Source organism: Bos javanicus, chromosome 14 (assembly GCF_032452875.1).
Source record: "Bos javanicus breed banteng chromosome 14, ARS-OSU_banteng_1.0, whole genome shotgun sequence".
In the NCBI taxonomy this organism is placed as follows: Eukaryota; Metazoa; Chordata; class Mammalia; order Artiodactyla; family Bovidae; genus Bos; species Bos javanicus.
In genome coordinates, this window is record NC_083881.1 from 3,087,175 (window position 1) to 3,108,273 (window position 21,099).

Genomic DNA, 21,099 nt, shown 5'->3' on the forward strand with positions numbered 1-21,099 from the left:
CTGGACGATGTCCTGTTTCTCATTGTGATTTCTTCAGACAGTGCCAATTATTATCTCCACACCCCCTCACACATGGACATAAGATGAGAAGCTTCTGAGTAGCCCAGATAATCAGTTAGCAGAGCCCACCAATCAGAAGACTGTCATGTACCTGGAAGTGGGCTTAATGAAAGGAAAGAGCTTCCAGGGAGTCCAGTTAAAGTCCAGCTGGTAGAAAGCAGTCCATTTTTTTGTGCTTGAGCTTCTTCTTTGAAAAGATTGGATTAGATGAATTAGCTTAAAAGACAGAAAAGGGTCATTTCAGGTGGTACATTCACACCAGTAAGAAGTGGTGGTTGACCGCCTGGGTGAGTCATGAGATAAAAAGATTTTTACAAACTTCATAAAACAGCCTGAAAAGCTCTGCAGTCTCAGTGCGGTTAGCATGGGACCCCGTTCATCCCTGGACGCCCTGAGGGGTTGAGTAATTGATGATTGTGATAATGACTCTGAGGCATCAAAAAAAAAAAGGTCTCCTATTTAAAGGATGTGGCACAGGGTATTATATTTGATCAGAGTTTTCACTGAACAGGACATTTTTAGCACCATGTTGAAATCCCAAACTCCCCGAGGTTCCCCGCAGCCAGTACCCTCTCGGTGCAGACCTGGTGGCACTTGTTGGGGGCTGCGATGGAGCAGCTCCCCTGGCTCCCCGTCCGTCCGTCAGTCCATCTGCCCCGAAGGCTTTCTCATCCCCACCTGCCTTGTAGGGCTGCCCTGACAGTCACACGTGTTGGCGGTCAAGTGTTGTGTTTGGTGTATAGTCAGTGTCAACGATAGAAAGCACCTGTTTCTTATTATAATGGTGGCTTCTGGATTGCAGTGATTTTTAGTCTGCATTTAAAAATAAAGATTGCAATACACAAAGTGGCTATTAAGTAGTGTCCTGGGAGCTGTTCTCTGTGTGGACAGTTGAATACATGTGCTATTTCAGTACAACTATGTTATTGGGACACAGCTTTGTGAATCTTGTTAATGTGTTTAAAAACTGTCAGAGCTGATGATGGGCAGAATTCTTGGATCCAGTGCCTCTTAGGGTGTGACTCGCCATCGTGAGAAATTGCGTTCTATGGAGAAGGCTAACTGGGTCTCATTGATATTTGGATGATTCAGCAGATGATCAAGGCTTTCAAAGCCTTCTTGATAATTAATGAAGTTAACAGTTTCGTGTTGTAGACTAACTACAGAGCTGCCTTCTAGAAATTGGAAATCCTCAACTTGTGAAGTGTCCAGTAATTCAGAGTGTGTGTGTGTGTGTGTGTGTGTGTGTGTGTGTGTGATGTCAGCAAAGGAGAAATAAGTTCCATGTAGCCATCTGATACCTTTCTCTTCCAGACCAAGGTGTGGGCATTTATTTACACAAATAAATTGGTAGTTCACTTTCACATCTGTCATTTGGCCGATTTGAGGGAATAAATTGTCATGCTTGTTTCAGAAGAGTCGGGGAGCGTGCGGTTAGAAAGCGGGGCGGGAGGCAGACAGGGAGGTACGTTACAGTTTGTGCAGGGTATGAGAACCAGTAGCGTTCCTTTTTTCCTTCTAAAGCATAAAGGCATTGAATTGTAACATACTGTTACTCAGAATTGTTTTTCTGATCAGATACAAGTGTCTCAGATTTTTCGAGGGCATGTGAATTATGAAATGTGATTTAGTAGTTATCTTTAAAAGTGGCTTTGTTTTTCAGATAAAAGGTCATAATTTGTTCTTTCTTCCAGGGGCCCAGGAAGTCCTCATTGACCCAGGTACATGATCTATGTGCTTAGTCTCTCGGTAATTTTTTTTAAAGTGCTTGTTTCGTGGTGGTGTGAATGAATGGTTTCAGTTTCTGGATTGTGATCTTTGGAACGTGCTGATTTAAGTAACTTTAAATCAGTACAGTTACAAATGTGATTGCTGTTTGTTCCTTGTTTGATGGGGCACCCTATTGATTGATGTTGTCTGTCTGGGAGGGAAGCCCTTCCTCCAGCATGGTTAAGTGAATGATTTGCAGTGTGCCTTTAAAATCCTCTGAATGCCCTGAGCATGCCTGTCCAGTTAATTTTGAAGTCGTGATTCTGCTCTGATTCTGTGGCTTACGCTCCTCTCAGTGTGAATTTGAACTCTCTGTTGCATTTTGTGTGTGTATTAACAGGGAAAGACATTGTGCATTTTTTTTTTTTGCAGAGGTGGGTTTTTCTTTCCTCTCTTAATGTCTTCTTTAATTAATATAGCAAAAGTCTCTTTTATTGCAGTGCATAATTATTTCAAAATGAGATCTATTATTTTCTGGCTTAATTGGAAACGATGAACAAAGAGTCATTAAAAAAAAAAAAAAAGAAAGAAAACCCTCCCATCCTTTGAAGGCTAGAAATCAGGGGGTCATGCTTACACGTGCTTTGTGGCCAGCACACCTTCCCTCATCTCATTGCGTATCTTGCTTCTGAGATGAAAGTGCTTCAGGTTTGTTGATCTTTGTTTTAACATTTGTGTTGCATTCTTCCTCTAGGCTGATGTTCCCTGATGGAGTTTGTGGAAGTGTTTCCCTTCCTATGTGTAGGAAGGGAAGCAAATGTTTTGTGGTGTTTTCAGGAGACCCAAGGTGCTGATGAGAAAGCAGCTGAGGTTGGGCTCTGTAGCTGAAGGACACTCCTGCACCTCCTGGCTGAAATCGATGAACAATGAAATCAGTGTTAGATGTGTTGGTGTTTGACCAGTAGAAGTTATCGAGGCCACACCGGCTAGTTTTGCCTGACAGGAAGTCCTGGATTCACTTGTGGGAGAACCGGATGCTTTACTAGGTAGAAAGAGCTTAGCGATGTCAGAAAAATCAGTCACACGTTGAGATTAAAGGAACAATGTCATGTGTTTTACTTCTGCAACTTTTCAAGATAAGGTGGTATCAGGTTGAAACTCAGTCTTGAGTGCTGAGAGTGAAGTGGGGGTGTTTCTGTGGGCGCTGTTGTTCAGGCACATGTCAGGGTCCCGTGGGAGAGCTTGAGGCTGGCCGAAGAGCCGGGGTCTGGTGTCCCCAGGGCGCCCTCTGTCTTGGTTCCAGGCAAGAAGGACGCAGCCTGGGCCTCTCCTCCCCAGAAAGAGCGAGGAGAGATTGAGATTCTGCAGCAACTGCCACCCCCTCACGCTCCAGGCCACTCCAGTTCACCAGGAACCTTCTAGCCTCTGCTTGCGGGGCCTTTGTCCAGGGCTGGCTGCGCCCTCTCTTCACGCGCCAGCATCTCCTGTCTCAGACGTTAGGCTCATCTCTTCTGCCCGCTAAACCCTGGCACACGTGTGGGTGGGAAGCCTGCTGGTGGGGAGCCTTGCCCTGACTCTGCCTCTCGACGGCTGGTGTTCTCTTGTTTGGCTCCACAGAAAACCCAGCCTGAAACTGAATCACTGTCTTTTAATTTTTGAGCTTTCAATGGGTGAGTTATTTGAAGCAAACTGTCTCAGGGTTTTTGCTGCCCTCTTTCCGCACAGACATTTCACGGGCTGGAAGGAGCAGTTTGACAGCCCCTGGTTACTGGCTCCGGTGCTTGTTTGGTGGGGCGCACCAACACGAGCAAACCAGGCTTCTCCTCCAGCCATTTCTCACCACTCAGCTTCCGAGCCCTTGATGGGCATTTGAAGCAGAATGCTTCGTGGGGTCACACTGTTATTTCTTGTCATTTCTGAGTGTTTTGTGAACGTTCAGCCCCTATTTCCAGTGAAATGATTTTCTGTCCAATTCAGTTAACTCAAATTTGCTTTTCCCATATTCATGTTGACGGGAGTTTCTTCCTCCTGTAATAAAAGTGAGCAGTTTGCACTTACAATGTCAGAGTACTGGTCCAAGGGGCTTTTTTACTCTTAACAGTTTTCCTACAGTTCACCCATTAAAACATACAGAGGCTCCACTGTATGCCCGAGTGGTGTGTCACCCTCAGTCTTGGAACTTTTCATCACCCCAGTCACCCCCCACTTTCCCTGACCTCCTGTGCCCCACGCAGCAGCTCTTCTCTCTGGATTTGCCTGTTCTAGACACTTCAGAGAAGGCAATGGTACCCCACTCCAGTACTCTTGCCTGGGAAATCCCATGGACAGAGGAGCCTGGTGGGCTGCAGTCCATGGGGTCGCTAAGAGTCAGACACAACTGAGCGACTTCACTTTCACTTTTCACTTTCACTTTTCACTTTCATGCATTGGAGAAGGACGTGGCAACCCACTCCAGTGTTCTTGCCTGGAGAATCCCAGGGACGGGGGAGCCTGGTGGGCTGCCATCTGTGGGGTTGCACAGAGTCGGACACGACTGAAGCGACTTAGCAGCAGTAGCAGCAGCAGACATTTCGTGTAAATGGAATCCTACAACTGTAGTCTTTTGTGACTAACGTCCTTAGCTTGGCATAACGTCTGCAATGTCCATGTTGTAGCACGAGTCAGTACTTCGTGTTTTGATTTTGCTGAATGACATTTCACCTTACAGATAGACTTTTGGGTTGTTTCTCCTTTTTGGCTGTTAAGGAGTAATGGTGCTATGAACATTCATGTATAATTTTTTACGTGGACATGTTTGCAGTTCTCGTACGTGCCTGGGAAGTAGAAGTACTGGGTCATGGGGTAGCTAAATGTTTTAACTATTTGAGAAACTGCCAGATTGTTTTCCAAGGTGGTTGTGTTAGTTAACAATCTTAGCAGCCGTGTGTGAGAGTTTCAGTTTCTCTATCCTCATCAATGCTTGTTATTATCTTTCCTCTTTTTTTTTCCAGTTCTATAACTTTATTTGACAATTACTGGTTAGTTTTCATCCACAGTAATCATCTGTAGCCTTTTGAGGATGGTGACAGATACGTAGGTAGCCAGCATACAGAGCTCTTGTGGTGAGTCTTCGTATGTCTTCTGACAACCTCACACAGCATGGGGCGTTCCTTGATCTTTGGCCCAGCAGCTTTGTTGGTTCTGGTGTCAGCGCACATGCCTGGAGCTCCCACCTCCTCCATGACAAATTGCAGGATTCCTTTGAATACCCGAGGGGCACGCTTCTCGAAAGCCCCTCTGTGGAAGCTCTTGTGAAGGTTGATAGTGTATTTTCTGGTCATCACCTTGTTGATGGTGGACGGAGCTTTCTTGCCACCCTTCTTGGCGGGAGCCACCTAAACCCAGGCGACAAGGAGGCTGCGAGTGGAGTGCGACAAACCCAAGTCCAGTCCTCTCTCCTGGCCAGCTTCGTGCAACCGTCCCCGGGGCTCTTGGAGTCCCAAGTCTGGTGTTGTTATCTTTCTGATTATAGCTATTCTTATTAGTGTTAAGTGGATTCTCCTTGTACTTTTTTTTTTTTTTTGGCTTGTTTAAAATGTAAATGTGATTTTCATTTGTATTTGTAAATATTTGTGTACATTTAGTAATGGTTAAAATATCATTAGTTTGCCATATTAGATGTATATGTATATGGAGTATAGTTGATTTGCCATGCTGTGTTAGTTTCAGGTATACAGCGGAGTGAATCAGTTATACATATACTACATAAAGTCTGCTGTTTTTTTAGATTCTTTTCCCATAATAGGCCGTTATGGAGTGCAGTTCCCTGTGCTGTACAGTAGGTCTGTATTAGTTATCTGTTTTGTTCTACTTCTGTTTTGGGAACAAGTTCACTTGCACCCTTTTTTAGGTTCCGTATATAAGCTGCTGGTGCTGCTGCTAAGTCGCTTCAGTCGAGTCCGACTCTGTGCAACCCCATAGACGGCAGCCCACCAGGCTCCACCGTCCCTGGGATTCTCCAGGCAAGAACACTGGAGTGGGTTGCCATTTCCTTCTCCAATGCGTGAAAGTGAAAAGTGAAAGTGAAGTCGCTCAGTCGTGTCCGACTCTGTGCGACCCCATGGACTGCAGCCCACCAGGCTCCTCCGTCCGTGGGGTTTCCCAGGCGAGAGCACTGGAGTGGGTGCCACGCCTCCTCCGCCGTATGTGAGCAGTGCCCTTTATTCGTCTCTCTCGTGCCTCACTCACTCAGTGTGGGAATGCCCAGGTCCATCAGTGTCGCTGCAGGCGGTCTGGTCTTTTTTATGGCTGAGTGATACTCTGCTGTATGTGTACCACAGTCTTCTTTATCCATTTCTCCATTGATGGGCACTTAGGTTGCTTCCATGTCCTGGCTATTGTAAACTGTGCTGCAGTGAACATCGCAGGGCATGCATCTTTTTGAATTATAATTTTCTTCATCCTTGTAGTTTTGATTTGATTTCCTTTACAGCTAATGGTACCAAACGTCTTTTCATTGTGCTTGTTGGCCATTTGTACATTTTGCTTGAAAAACGTCTTTTCAGAGCCTTTATTTTTTTTTCTAAAACATTTGTTTGTTTCTTTATTTGGCTGCTCAGGGTCTTAGTTGTGGCATGAGGCTCCTTGTTGCAGCGTGTGGGATCTAGCTCTGGCCAGGGAATGAACTGGGCCCCCTGCATAAAGAACAGGGAGTCTTAGCCACTGGGCCACCAGGGAAGTCCCAGATCCTTTATTTTTGGTTGGGTTATTTGTCTTTTTATTATTGAGTTGTAAGACTTCCTTTTATGTTGTAGATGCAAGTTCCTTATCAGACAGTTTGCAAAAATTTTCTCCTGTTCTGTGTGTTGTTCTTCCATTTTCTTGATGGTGTCCTTTGAAGCATAGAAGTTTTAAATTTTGATGCAGTCCACTTTATCTAAATTTTTTTTGTTGCTTGTGCTCTCAGTGTCATATCTAAGATCTGAGCTATTTTATGTGAACTTTATATTTAAAGCAGTTTAATTCTTACAGCGGATCTAGGAGAGAGGCACTGAGAGAGTGGGGCTGCGGGAGCCCAGACCCACACGTTTGTCTCCGGAGCCTGTTCTCTTGGCCACCGTCCTCTGTTACTTTCTATGCTGCTGCTGCTGCTAAGTTGCTTCAGTCGTGTCCGACTCTGTGCGACCCCATAGACGGCAGCCCATCAGGCTCCCCCGTCCCTGGGATTCTCCAGGCAAGAACACTGGAGTGGGTTGCCATTTCCTTCTCCAATGCATGAAAGTGAAAAGTGAAAGTGAAGTTGCTCAGTCGTATCCGACTCTTAGCGACCCCGACTCTTAGCGACCCCGACTCTTAGCGACCCCACGGACGGCAGCCCACCAGGCTCCTCCGTCCATGGGATTTTCCAGGCAAGAGTACTGGGGTGGGGTGCCATTGCCTTCTCTGGTTACTTTCTATAGGACTAGTTAATTAAGGTCTTTACTTCTTTGAGTTCTTATTAAATTTTTTTCCTCATTAGGCACCTCATCTCTTCATTTACCTTGCAGAGCTTGGTGTAGTTTTATTTTAGGTCTAATGTAGGTGGAAGCATTGCTATCAGTTAATTTTTGTACTACCCTCCCGTGATAATTGTTGCTAATTGACCTAATAAAGTCCTACTTAAGTCTTTTCTGGTCATTACACCAGAAGCAGAGGCGTAGTATAGAACACTTGAAGAAAGTATTTGATTTTATTTTGCTAACCAGTGAATAAAACCTCAGTGTTGACGTAGATTATAAATTTCCCAGAATAGGGTCCCTGTCTCCCTCGTGTTGCATTTTGTTTGGTCACGATGTGTCTGGATGGCGCCGTTGTCCAGCAGATGAGTTAGAGCGTGGTGCTCGTGAACCATGGTAATGGTGGAATTCTGACAACGGCATCTGCTGTTTCTTTCCCAAGGAGAATCGGAATGTAGAGACACTGCTCAGATCTGTTTCAAAAGCCTGGACTTTTGAGAAGAGTTCCACAAGCCATAGAAAGATACTGTCACTAATTTTAAGTCTATCTTAGACACATTATGGTTACATAGCAGAGTAAATTTATTAACTAGATTTTACAAGAGAAGTATACTATTGATTATTTGTTTTAATTAAAATATTCTGCCTTGGATAAAGTAATTAGTGCTCATGAGTGAACAAGAATAAGTTTGCTTTTATATCTGACATGGGGGCAGGCTTCCTCCATATATATACATGTTTTTATCTGTTTTTCAGAATATTTTTATAGCTTTTCAACTATGTTCTAACTTTAGAATTGTATTTAAGAAAATTATCACTGTGTGTGGTGCAGTGTGCACTGAGTTTATCCTGTCTTATGCACAGAATTCCACCATCTCCTGGGTAAAGATTTTCCTCTCATTATATTGAGTTAATGTCATACTTATAGGAACTGTGATTTCTAGGCCTTGCTCTCCATGCTTTTGAAGTTGGCTATCAAATATGACTTTCCCTTTGTTTCTTGGGTTTTCATTGTTCAATTAGAATTTTTGAAGATGAATGTATTTTAATATTTTGTACAGATTTCCCTAGAAACTTGATGTGTTTTCAGTTTATGAAAACTTAAATATACTCTTGTTTTTATTTTTTTAATTTAATTTTACTTTTAGCCACACTGCATGGCTTGTGGGATCTTGGTTCCCCAACCAGAGATTGAACCCAGGCCCCTGCCCTGAGAGTACCAGCGAGTCACTAAATCCTCGCCACTGGGTTGCCAGGCGATTTCCTACTCGTTTTTAAGTAGTTACTTTTCACTAGGTGTTTGTTTCTCTTTATAATAAAGAGTTTTCATTTATTTTGAAATTCATTTATTTTTAATTGAAGGATGATCGCTTCACAGTACTGTTGGCCTCTGCCATAGACTAACATGAGATGGCCACGGGCATACACACGTCCCTCCGTCCTGGACCTCCTCCCACCTCCCACCCTTCCTGCCCCTCTAGGCGTTAGACAGCCCCAGTTTGGGTTCCCTGAGTCATACTGAAAGCCCCCACTGGTTATCTCTTTTACCTATGGTAGCCTACAGGCGTCCGTGGTGCTCTCAGCGAGACGCGCCCTCCCCTCCCCCAGCCTGGGTCCACGAGTCTCTGCTGCGTCTCTACTGCTGCCCTGTAAGTAGATTCCTAGGTTGCCCTGTGAGAAAAGGTAGCATATTACATATGCCTTTTACACTTGGCTTTTTTTGGTTTTATTTTTAAATTTTATTTTACTGTGTCTGTTTTTACCATCTTTTTACGGACTGGAAATCAGTCCGTATCAGCTTGCGGACATCATCCTGCTTCCCTCCAGGGGATCTTCCTGACCCAGGGGTTGAACCTGGGTCTCCTGCACTGCAGGCAGATTCCATGGGGGCCACCCGGGAAGCCGCGTTCATTTTCTCTACATGTTCTTATCTGTTTTACTGTGTTGTATTTACCCAGCCTTCTAATGTGGACATTTTGGTTGTTTCCATACTCTGTAAATTACAGAGGACACTGTAGTGAATAAGCTCGTACGTGTGTGTTTTTGTGTTGTTGGAGTTGTGTCTTTGCGTAAATTCCTGCATAGGGCATCACTGGATCAAAAGGTAAGTATGTATGGCCTTCTGTTCAGTTTTGCCAAACTCTTCTCCGTCAGGGTCACACCGTTTGCCTTCTCAGGGGCTGTGCGTGAGAATGCCTTTCAGCACAAGCTCACTTGCAGAGCCTGGTGTTAGGCGTCTGCGTTTTTGCCAATTAGACAGTTGAGAGATTGTATCTCTTACTATTAGTGAATTTGAATTTATTTTTAATGTTTAAGGGCTATTTCTATGTTTTTTTTTAAATGAATCATCTGCTCATATCTTTTGCTCATTTTGTTCTTCTGGATTTTTAGATTTTTTTTTTTCTCTCAATTTTTATGGCCTGTTTATATATTAGGGATATTAGCCCTTGGTGATATATGTTGAAAATACTTTTCTCTTTGGTTGCTTCTGTTTTGGCTTTGTTTATAGTATTTTCCCTGTGTTTTTAAGTAATTGAGTTTATTAATTTTTAAAATTGCCTTTGGATTTGAATCATATTTGGGCTTCCCTGGTAGCTCAGCTGGTAAAGAATCTGCCTACAATGCAGGAGACCGTGGTTTGGTTCCTGGGTCGGGAAGATCCCCTGGAGAAGGGGTAGACTACCCACTCCAGTATTCTTGGGCTTTCCTGGTAGCTCAGACAGTAGATAATCCGCCTGCCATGTGAAAGACCTGGGTTCCATCCCTGGGTTGGAAAGATCCCTGGGTTGGGAAGATGCCTAGGCTGGGACAATCCCCTGGAAGCATCCTTAGAGGGCCTTTCCTTAATTCAGGTTTTAGATGAACTTACCCAAGGTTTTTGAGCTTCTTTTATGCTCTTCTGTTGTGATTTAGATCCTAGAGCATTTGGAGTGTGTTCTTGTGTTTGGTGTGAGGTGTGGGTCTGGCTGTATCTTCCCCAGTTTGGAGTGTGTTCTTGTGTTTGGCATGAGGTGTGGGTCTACTGTATCTTCCCCCAGTTTGGAGTTTGTTCTTGTGTTTGGTGTGAGGTGTGGGTCTGGCTGTATCTTCCCCAGTTTGGAGTGTGTTCTTGTGTTTGGCGTGAGGTGTGGGTCTGGCTGTATCTCCCCCAGTTTGGAGTGTGCTCTTGTGTTTGGCGTGAGGTGTGGGTCTGGCTGCATCTCCCCCAGTTTGGAGTGTGTTCTTGTGTTTGGTGTGAGGTGTGGGTCTGGCTGCGTCTCCCCCAGTGGCCTTGCGGCTGTCCCAGTGCTGTGTACTGACAAGTCCGTCTTTGCCCCGGTCACTGGTACCGGAGGAGTTTATCCCACACTTGTCCTGGTTAACATCAGACTCTCCAGCTGCCCTGTCTTCCTGCTGTTCCCCAGCAGGTCAGGGCCGGTGGTGCCCATGTGGCAGGGCTTGTCTCCTCATTAGGGAGCAGATGCACGTGAGCTCACGTCGTGCCAGCCTGCTGGTCGTTGCTGGCATCGCCGTCACACTGGTACCTGCCTGATCCAGGCCCTTGTTGTTTTTGTGGTTTTGCCTTTCTCTCTCTGCTGCTTCGCCAGGCTCTGCTTTATTCCCTCTGTTCCTGCTTCTCTTTGTCTGTCGAGTTTCCACCTTGGGCCTCCTGTACGCTCTTGCCTGTCCTAGGAACACAGTGACTCTCTCTTGACTGAATGATTAAACAGTTGTTGGGTTGATACTTGAGAGCCCTTGTGATGATTCCCCCCCAACTTTCCCATCCTTCTTAACTGCGCCCTCTCCTTTCCTTTGCTGTCGCCTGGGTCTTAGCCTGCCTGTGGCACTGATTTTCCTGTCTGTAGACTCTGTGTTTCACAGGTTCACAATAATGTTACATGTGGGCTGTCAAAACTTTATAGATGTCAAGAAAGATCAAACCCATTGGATACCAGTATTTTTAGAGGGTGTTATTCTTCTATTGAGTGAAATTAAATCTTCGGCCTCACTAAGCTCTCCCGTGAGCTGTGTTCTTTTTATGTTCCTACAGATTATATTTTTTTGGTTGCTGCGTATGCCTTTTCCCCCAGCCTCACTCCTGGAGTTCAGTAAATCATTAAAGTTGAAGTAAAAGTCTCTCAGTCGTGTCTGACTCTTTGCAACTTCATGGACTATGTAGTCCATGGGATTCTCCAGGCAAGAATACTGGAGTGGGTAGCCTATCTCTTCTCCAGGGGATCTTCCCAACCCAGGGATCAAACTGGGGTCTCCTGCCTTGCAGGCAGATTCTTTACCAGCTGAGCCACCAGGGAAGCCCAAGAGTACTGGAGTGGGTAGCCTATCCCTTCTCCAGGGGATTTTCCTGACCCAGGAATTGAACCGGGGTCTTCTGCATTGCAGGCAGATTCTTTACCAGCTGAGCTACCAGGGAAGCCCCTAAATCATTAAGGGAACCCTCATTATCAGTGGTTCCCCCCCTTTTTTTTAAAGGATAGGGGGACCGTTTGCTCCTTCTCCCTTGTTGGGAGCTTCTTGATGAGGTGAGTTTCCATAGGAGGAATGAAGACCCACCTCGTGCGGACCCCCACTCATCCCCTTCCTTTCTTCAAGGGAAAAGGGTCAAATTTGACAATGTAAAGACAAATGGTTAGAGCTGATGAGATGAAGACGACGACCTGTCACCTATGAAGTATTACTCCACACCAGAACGCAGAGTGCCGTGACCGTGAGGAGCACATGCTGCAGGCTGAGCGCGGCAGCGAGAAGCGCAGGCCCGAGCCCACGCCCTGCGCTGGGGAGACGGCTCTGTGGTCTGCAGAGCTCGGCCTCTCCAGGACCGTTTCCTGTCCTGCAGAAACAGGGCTCACTAGGAGTCCCCCTTCGTAGACTTGCTGTGGCTTGTAAAAGAGGACGCGCGTGGACACCCCCACACAGGTCCTGATTCCTCGTAAGTGCAGAATGACACAGGTTTCACTGGACGGAATCATGACCACCCACGGTGGCCCCTCAGGGCTCCGAGGGTGCTGCGTGCTTTGGAGGTGGACTTCTCAACTCTGCAAGGCCCAGGGTCGTGTCATTGGGCCTTGCTGATTTGAATCTGTTCTTTAGAAAGTACAGATTTTAGGTTTTTTTTCATGTGTGCATGCCCTCTTATTATTTATAGTTCTGCCCTCTCATCTCTTGCTGGGATTTTCACAAAATCTGTAGAAACACGAAATCTGAGGCCACCTGCCTCCTCCTGTCCCTTGTGTTTCTTTCTCCCCCGGTTGAAGGGACCTCTGTATAGGGAATGTTCTTTGTTATTCTTTTCCTGGAATCTCTCTCTCCGTCTGCCCATCTTTCACCTGTCCTTCTATCGCTTACTCTTCCGTCTTGTTCCCAAAAGCATCAGAGGCAGCTTACAGAATACCAGAATACCAGATGAGCTGGTGAGAAACGGGGCCCGGTTTAGACAGCAAGGCGAGGAGATGAGCTTGCGTGAGGGGTGCGGGCCGTGTGAGGCGCACGCCTTTGCCCTGTGAGCTCCGAGATCGACAGCAAGCGTGTGCCTGAGGCCCCCAGCAGAAACACGAGGGAGACAGGATGCTCGCTGTCCGTGAAATAAACAAGGGGCTTAGGAGAAGCCAGCTTTTCCTGCTCTGAGGCTTAGGAGAATAATTTTTGCATGTTCTCTGAAATCAAAGAGTATTTCACCTTTCTTTTTTTGTCAGAGTTCTCTGGGTCGTTGGTTACATTCTATAAATGGAAATGTCCCCAGAACTCTTCCCCCTGTGTGTGTGATGGCTAGGGAATTAGGTGGTTCTGCTTATTGACAGGGCTCGGCCAGAAATAGAAAAGGACAGCCTCGGAAAGGATGTCAGTATTTGCAAGTTATGTTTTCTTTTCGGTGCTCAGTTCAGGGAACATTTTCACCTAGTTTATCTCCGTTTGAGGGCGCAGTGTGGCCTCTCATAGCATTAAGAGCTTTAGTGCTCGGAGACGGTGCACGCTGACTGCATTGCCATAGACAACTGAGCTAGCTATTGTAGATGTGTTACTTTTATATAAAGCATTTCATGTTCTTTAATAAAAAGTTTCAACAGGGAGGAAGGCTTTATTCTGAATTAATTACCATGGAATACAATGCTTTGACTATTTAGACTATTAAAGGGAAGGTGAAAGCGGTGAAGACTTTTAAAAACGGTGTCATTATTTAAATTTCAGTCAGGACTTTTCAAGCTTTATCTTATCTGTGCCCGTCTTTTAAAGTAATAAAGCAACAAGACGGAAGGAGCGAAAGGTTATTTCTTGTCTTCCCCTCGGTGTGCAGGTGCGCTCACTACCAACGGCATCAACGCAGACACCAGCACGGAGATTGGACGGGCGAAGAACTGCCTGAGCCCCGAGGACATCATTGAGAAGTACAAGGAGGCCATCTCCTACTACAGCAAGGTGAAGCCTCCCGCAGGCCCTTTATGTAGCCGCGCTGCTTTAGGCAGGGTCCCTGGTGTGCACGGGCAGTGCTGCCACGGGGTCTTCCAGTTAGTGGTCTCTGTAAGTACTCCTGCGTCGTTCCCGGGTGCATAATACCATATGCCTGAGAATGGGTTTTGTTGATTGAAAATGCTGTATATTTAATTTAGTGTCTGAGAAAAGGGGGGAAAGAGGCTACCATAGCCCCACTACTCAAGATAACATCTCAGTATCTATTTTTTGTCCTTTTTTGCCAGTGTATATTATCTGTATCATAAAAATGGTGAGATTCTGTATTTATTTACTGTGTAGAGACGTACATTTTTCATTTGGCATATTATGTGTGTTTCTACATTATCGAATTTTCTGTGACATGGTTTTTAATCAGCTGTATAGCAGTCCATCTTGTGGATACACCATTTTTTTCTTTACTTTGGACTGAAGAAAAGTTTAAATTTTAAATACATTTAACTGAAATACTGGAAAAGGGCCTGGGGTTGTACAGAAGAGTGATAGCGAGTGAGAAGTGAATGTCCCCTGCTTCCCTCCCCTTATTCCCTAAGAGTAGCAACTGTTAACAACTGGCGCCCTCCAGGTGGCGCTAGTGGTAAGGAACCCACCTGCCAATGCAGGAGACAGAAGAGACTCAGGTCTGATCCCTGGGTCGGGAAGATCCCCTGGAGAAGGAAATGGCAACCCACTCCAGTATTCTTCCCTAGAGAATCGGATGGACAGAGCAGCCTGACGGGTTATAGTCCGTGGGGTTGCCAGAGTCAGACACGACTGAAGTGACTGAGCACAGCACATATCCCTTTCATGACCTTTATGCCTGTGAAATATACGTGTGCATGTACACGTATATGAGAAATAAATGCCTATACCTATGCATAGTATATGTATGTATATATGTTTTATTTACAAAAATGAGACCATGCTATATAATTTCTTCTGCAGCTTGCTTCGTGCACTCAGCCATATATCATAGATAGCCTCCCATTTCAGGCCTGCTTGATCCTTTCAAACAGAGACTCTTTCCAGTATGTGGGTGTAGTCATTTCTGCATCAGTTCCTTTTGTGGAGAAGGTCATGAGTAAGACACCTGCAGCAGGGCCAAGGGCCTCCCCCTCAGCGTTCCCGGCTCACCCTGACTTACCCAGTTACCAGTGGATGGACACTTAGGTTTTCTCACTTTCTCACTCTTAGGAAAAATGCTTGACTGAACATTCTTAGTCTTGTCCAATAGATTCTTGTGTTCTTGTGTGTTCTTGTGTTCCTTTAGTTAAGATTTCTGGAAGTTTAGTCACTGGATCGGAGAAGGCAATGGCACCCCACTCCAGTACTCTTGCTTGGAAAATCCCATGGACGGAGGATCCTGGCAGGCTGCAGTCCAGGGGTTGCTAAGAGTCGGACACGACTGAGGGACTTCACTTTCACTTTTCACTTTCATGCACTGGAGAAGGAAATGGCAACCCACTCCAGTGTTCTTGCCTGGAGAATCCCAGGGATGGGGGAGCCTGGTGGGCTGCCTTCTATGGGGTCGCACAGAGTCGGACACGACTGAAGTGACTTAGCAGTCACTGGATATGACATTTACATATATCATTGGTTACTTTCAAGTTACTCTCCAAATTTGTTCTCCAACAGGGGATGAAAAGATGGAGAATTACTCATTTAACCAGTTCTCTATTACTGAGTATTGTATACAGCCTGGACAACACCCGAAACATAGGGAACTCGAGGGCAAACTATAACAGTAAGGACTTTATAGCCAATAATGTCTTAGGTCTTGTTTACAAAGTGTCAGCAGATTGCCAGGAAAGCTCTGTAAGAGAGTATTCTAAGACAGTACCAAAGAGAAAACCCATCAGGAAAAGATTCACTGTATTAAAAACGGTTTGACCACAACCTAAATGAAAAACCACTTAAACAAAATGCAAGCAACATCAAGAAAAAGATCTGCGATGTGTGTCCATGACAGACACGAAGCTAACACCCACAGTTTACGAAGAGCTGTAGCAAAGCAGTAAGAAATGCTCCCTGATTTAAATGTGTGCAAAGGACAGGATGGTGGTAGTCTGTGGTGCTGGGCCTTCTCTGATGCAGCGGGATTTCCACCTTGGTTTTGGAGTCAGGCAGACCTGAGTTCACATCCTGCTAGCTTTGTGACCTGGGGCAAGATACTGTACTTTTGGGGGGCCCCATTTCCTTTATCTGTAAATAAGCTTAGTATTTATTTTAGGGTTTTGTATTAGAAGTGAATGAGATAATTCCCTCCTGTATTTCTAAAAGTATCAATCGCATGCTGCTGCTGCTAAGTCGCTTCAGTTGTGTTCTACTCTGTGCGACCCCATAGACGGCAGCCCACCAGGCTCCTCTGTCCCTGGGATTCTCCAGGCAAGAACACTGAAGTGGGTTGCCGTTTCCTTCTCCAATGCATGAAAGTGAAAAGTGAAAGTGAAGTCGCTCAGTCGTGTCCGACTCTTCACGACCCCATGGACTGCAGCCCACCAAGCTCCTCCATCCGTGTGATTTTCCAGGCAAGAGTACTAGAGTGGGTTGCATAGTTCTGTGTTTACTGCTGGTGCCTTGGTAGGTGGTTACTAGGGAATCAACAGTGAAAAACAGGGGCATGTCCCCTCAGCAGAGAGCTTATGTCCCAGGACGATGCTTGTAAGCCCAGGTATGGAGCAGACTTCTGGGAAGTGTCCTGTTTGTTATGACTGAGTGTAAATCTCATGGTAATATTTAAAATGTCGTTGTTGTGCTCAATCATGTCTGACTCTTTGAGCCCCCATGGGCTGTAGCCCCTCCCCAGGCTCCTCTGTCCACGGAATTCTCCAGGCAAGAATACTGGAGTGGGTTGCCATTTACTTCTCCAGGGGATCTTCCCAACCAAGGGATTGAACCTACATCTCTTGCATCGCATGCATTGGCAGGCAGATTCTTTAGCATTGTGCCTCCTGAGAAACCAGTGTTCAAAATATGTAACTATAATCAAAATATGTGAAAAAACCCTGAGATGACCTTTTTTCCCTTCAGTAGTTTTCTTAAGAGTTTTGTAGGAAGGGAAATAATTTTATTTCAATGGAAACAAGTCCCTGTTAGATTCTGTTGTGTTGTTAAATGGTCTATAAAACTGATATAATTTTTATATCCGTATTAATAGTTAGGTAAGCACAGTTCCTGCTTGTGCCGTCTTTGGTAAATTACCTGTAACTTATCACAGGTTCTGTGCGTGTTATGTCTTAGAAATGAGGATGTAGTGGAGGCCTGCTCCTTCTGGCACAGTAATTTCTTTTTCTACCTTTTACAAATAATTTTAGTAAGGAGCACGAGCAACTGTGTGTTTCTGCTTCTTAATAATCCATAAGTGGGCAGACTGCATTTTTGTGAGTGGTTATACCAGGCAGGTCTTGGGGTCTCAGCTGACACTCGTTGGGGGTGGCCAACTCCGTGGCATGTTTGATGCCTTTCTGGGTGTGGACAGGGGTCTCCTGGCCTCAGGTTCTCTCCAGGCACCAGGATACATGGCTTTATTCACCTCAGGAAGCCTCTTCCCCAGCTGCAAGAAGTCTTCAGAAAACTTATTTGAAAAGTGCTCCAGCTCAGGACCACCAGGAAAGAGAAAAAAAGGGTAGAAGGACAGGAAGCAAGGTGGGTTCACACTGGGCCTTGGGAAGAGGGGGGCACAGGAGGGGGCCTGGCCCCCACAGTGTCCCAGTGGCCAAGGGCAGCTCTCCTGGCCAGGTGCCACCTTAGGCAGAACCGGAAGAGCTGGAGGTGAGGCTGGAGGAGGACCATTACTGAGCAGCAGCCGAGGTCCGTCTGCCTCCTCTGGTCACGTGTCTTCACTTGCTCTTCCTCTCAAGGCCTGAGAAGCAGGAACAAGTAACTCAGGGAGACAAGTAGACACACATCCAGCGCGCTGAGCGGACAGACACAGTGACACAGGGAGCCAGGACTTCTGCGACAGAGGACGTGAGCTGACAGCTCCTGCCTCAAAGCTGCAGCTGTGAGAGAGCCTAAGAGCACAGGAGCCAAGCGGAAATGAGCAGTGGAGTCTCCATGCACAGTGTTTTGAAATTCTGTAAAATAGCCAGCTAGTGTTGGTTGTATTACTCGAAGGAATGCTGACATATGTATATGTGCGTTTATAGGCTCACTCAATCCCTCCAGCCTCTTTTGCCCCCAGGAGTTGGGATAGCCTTTCTCAAGCACAAACTTGGCTGGGCTGTGCTGTGGGTCCTCGCGCTGGGGAGGTGCTGCTCAATGTCACCGAGTCCCCGGGTGCAGCCTGCACGACGCGACAGAAACCTCTCTCTTCTCTTTTGACCCTACAGTATAAGAACGCTGGGGTGATTGAGTTAGAAGCGTGTGTCAAGGCCGTCCGTGTCCTCGCCATTCAGAAGCGCAGCATGGAAGCGTCGGAATTTCTCCAGAACGCGGTTTACATTAACCTTCGGCAGGTGGGTGTGTGTCCGCCTCCACGTGGAGGGCTTAGCGCAGTTCTCCTGGAGCTTTTTCACAAGTCCGTCTGGTTTTGCTGTGCTAGGATTCAGCGTGGTCAAGACCCTGGAGTTAGAACTTGAAACCCTGATAAAGGGAGCTGTTTTACTTCTTTATATTATGGTCTTTTACTTTCAAAATTCAAAATTTTGTTCTTTCAAAACTTTTTTTTTGATTGGAGAGAGAACTGTGCCGTTAACAGCTTTGCAGCCTTGGCCAAGCTTTGATGCCTCTTTTTTGGTCACTTGACGCGATTGCAGTTGTGACCCTGTCTGGGTTGTTCATGTTATAAAATATGAAGTGTGTGAAAGGACTTCATACAGCTCGTTGTACACTGCAGGCCTCCCACACGTATGACCTGGCTCTGGGTGTGTTGTTGTACACCGCAGGCCTCCCACACGTATGACCTGGCTCTGGGTGTGTCGTTGTACACCGCAGGCCTCCCACACGTATGACCTGGATCTGGGTGTGTTTTTAATGAGATAGGATCACCAGAATGTTTAGTTGCAGATTGCTAATGCAAAACCCCCAAATCAATAATGCAGCTAAACATCTATGGTCTTTCTAGTCCACTGTGGATTTTTATGGCCAGAGCCGCCAAGACGGAAAAGTGAAGCAGTTTGCTTAGGGGCCCACGGCTAGGGTGAGGACCCAGGTGGCTGTCCTCGAGCAGATCTCGCGCAGCCCGGCACTGTGCTCCGGGCACGCCTAGAGGTGGGGGGCAGAACCTGCTCTCACTGTGCCGACACTTCGTGGCAAAGGTGGATGCTCACCAGGTGAAGAACTTGGAGTTTATCCTAACAACAGTGGGTTTCAACAGAAAGGCCTTAAAAGCGCAGGGATGATGGGACCCCCACCTTTGTCTGGAGCAGGGTGAGCGTGGTGGGGGAGACCAGCCTGGAGCTCTTGAGGGGATGTAGGGGATGTAGGTGGCTGCACTGGAGTGTGGTGGGGTGGTCAATGGGAAAAAGTCAACAGATTGAAGATGTGTTTCGGTGAAAGGAAGGAATTAGTGACCTATGTGAGGGCCAGACGGAGTACTGCCCAGGTTTCTGGCTTGATTAGTCAGGTAAGTGATGGCCATGCTGTGTTCAGAGAAGAGACTCTGCAGAGGGAGTTTGGGGGGCAAGCTGATGGAGTCAGGTGTGTAATTAAAAGGCTTAAACATGTGGGTCTGGGGGACTCAGGTGAGACAGAGGGGAGTCAGGGAGGGAAGGGAGAGAGACTTCAACATCATTTTGCATTCTGAACATGTAAGAGAACGGCAGGCCTCTGTCACAGAGGCTTAGCACGTTAATGTTTTGCCATATTGACTGCAGAGCTTCTTAATTTTTAAATAGAAATAAAATAGAAACAAAGCCGTGGAGTTAATGAACGTTTTAGAGTTGATATGTATTCTGCTCATGTGTATTTTGATACCTCACATATTTATAACTACAATCTATAAAACGTTGAATATTTTAGTATAAGAGTTAAGCACAGGGACTGGGAATACACATGGCTGGGACCTGAGTCTGGGTTTTGTCCCCCGAGTGAATTACTCAGCCTCTCTGTCCCTTCTCAGAAAAGCTTGAGGTTTCTGGTAAAGACGGGCAGGAAAAGCGAAAACCCACCGCTTGATGGGGAAGGGTGGAAGCTAGCGGTCGGCAGCACCGGCAGATGAACGGACGTCTGGGTTGGGTGACCACTCACCGCGGTTTCTGGGTGACTGTGGGGCGTGAGCCCTGGGCCGGGCAGTGCGTTTGTAGGGATGAGCAGGCGTGATTCCTGGCTCTGAGGTTGCCGTCCAGGGAGCAGCCCTGGGCACACACAGCCCCAGTGGGACAGCTCAGGGTGCAGTCCTGGGACCTGTGCTGAGGGCAAGATGAGGGCTCTCCCGAGGGGTCTCCCTGTGAAGAGAGGAAATGACCCATCCACAGCAGCCGAAGAGCCCCCGAGCAGGGTGCCAGGTGCAAAGGCATGACTGGGCTCGAGCTTGGAGCTTGGGGAGCCAGAAGTCCCTCTGTGGCCTGAGTGACCTTCTTTCTGAAGCACAGTAGGTGGAAAAGATGCTTAAAAGGCAGACTGATCGTAGGTCATGAGCGAAAGTAAAGATGCGTAGATCCGTCAGGCAGGCACGAAGGAACCCTAAGGGTGTGTGGACCCAGCTGGGGCATCGTGCTGGAGGACAGGGTCGTGGGCTTGTGCATGGACCCCGCTTTGCACTTACAGCAGAATCCCTCCGTATCTCTGTATTTTCATCTGTAAAATGATGGGATGGCAAACTCATGGTGACCTGAAGGAGCAGTTTGGCTCACACACTCTGTGTCCAGCCCTGTCCAGCGTCATCGTGCAGAGCTGCTCAGCAGCCACCCTTACACACTGCGGCTGGAGGCGGTGGAGGGACGTCTGTCATGTCTGGTGGAGGAGGGGATGGGTGGTTTTGAATGGACACTGAGAGCAGGCTGCAGAGCTTCAGGCAGGCTGGTCGAGGGTCGGCTGTGGGGAGCACTTGGCAGACTTTGTGTCTTAAGACTTGCTTGCCCTTATGGACCAGAGTTGCCTTTGCAAATTCATGTTGAACATTTGGGCTCTCGGCGAGGCTCTTCCCACAAGTGGGTATAACACAGCGTGTTTTATAAGGTAACGTGCTTTTGTTTAGCATGTAGAAATTTGCACCTGCTGGGAACAGCCCTCCTCTATGGGCCTGGTCTTCGTAGAACACTAGGGGTCAGCAGAGCCGTGCGGAGGGCCAGCGGCCGGCCTTGCGGTGGCGGGTGTGGGCCTGTGGAGCTCTCCCCGGCTCGCCGCTTTGCTGGAGTTGGCTCATCTCCGTGTGTGGTTGCCTGATGAGCAGACAGCACAGTGGTGAGTTCTGGTGAGACTTTACAATGACAGTGGCAAACAGGAGCGGCCTGGGTTTTCCTGAACCAGGGTG

The 21,099-nt window shown here is 46.9% G+C and overlaps 1 protein-coding gene across 8 annotated transcripts in view; it reads left to right on the top strand.

Annotated features, from left to right (window-relative positions):
* TRAPPC9 (trafficking protein particle complex subunit 9) overlaps positions 1-21,099 on the top strand; it is a 386,159-nt gene that overhangs the window by 27,044 nt on the left and 338,016 nt on the right. For 6 of the 8 annotated variants that reach the window (XR_009740729.1, XM_061438516.1, XM_061438519.1 and 3 more), the window contains exons 5-7: positions 1,755-1,781; positions 13,534-13,655; positions 18,017-18,142. Coding sequence is in view for 7 of the 8 variants with exons in the window: in XM_061438516.1 (XP_061294500.1) it covers positions 1,755-1,781; positions 13,534-13,655; positions 18,017-18,142 (275 nt within the window). In the remaining variant the exon portion in view is untranslated. The remainder of the gene's footprint in view (positions 1-1,754; positions 1,782-13,533; positions 13,656-18,016; positions 18,143-21,099) is intronic. The other 2 variants (XM_061438518.1, XM_061438520.1) reach the window with 1 other exon arrangement.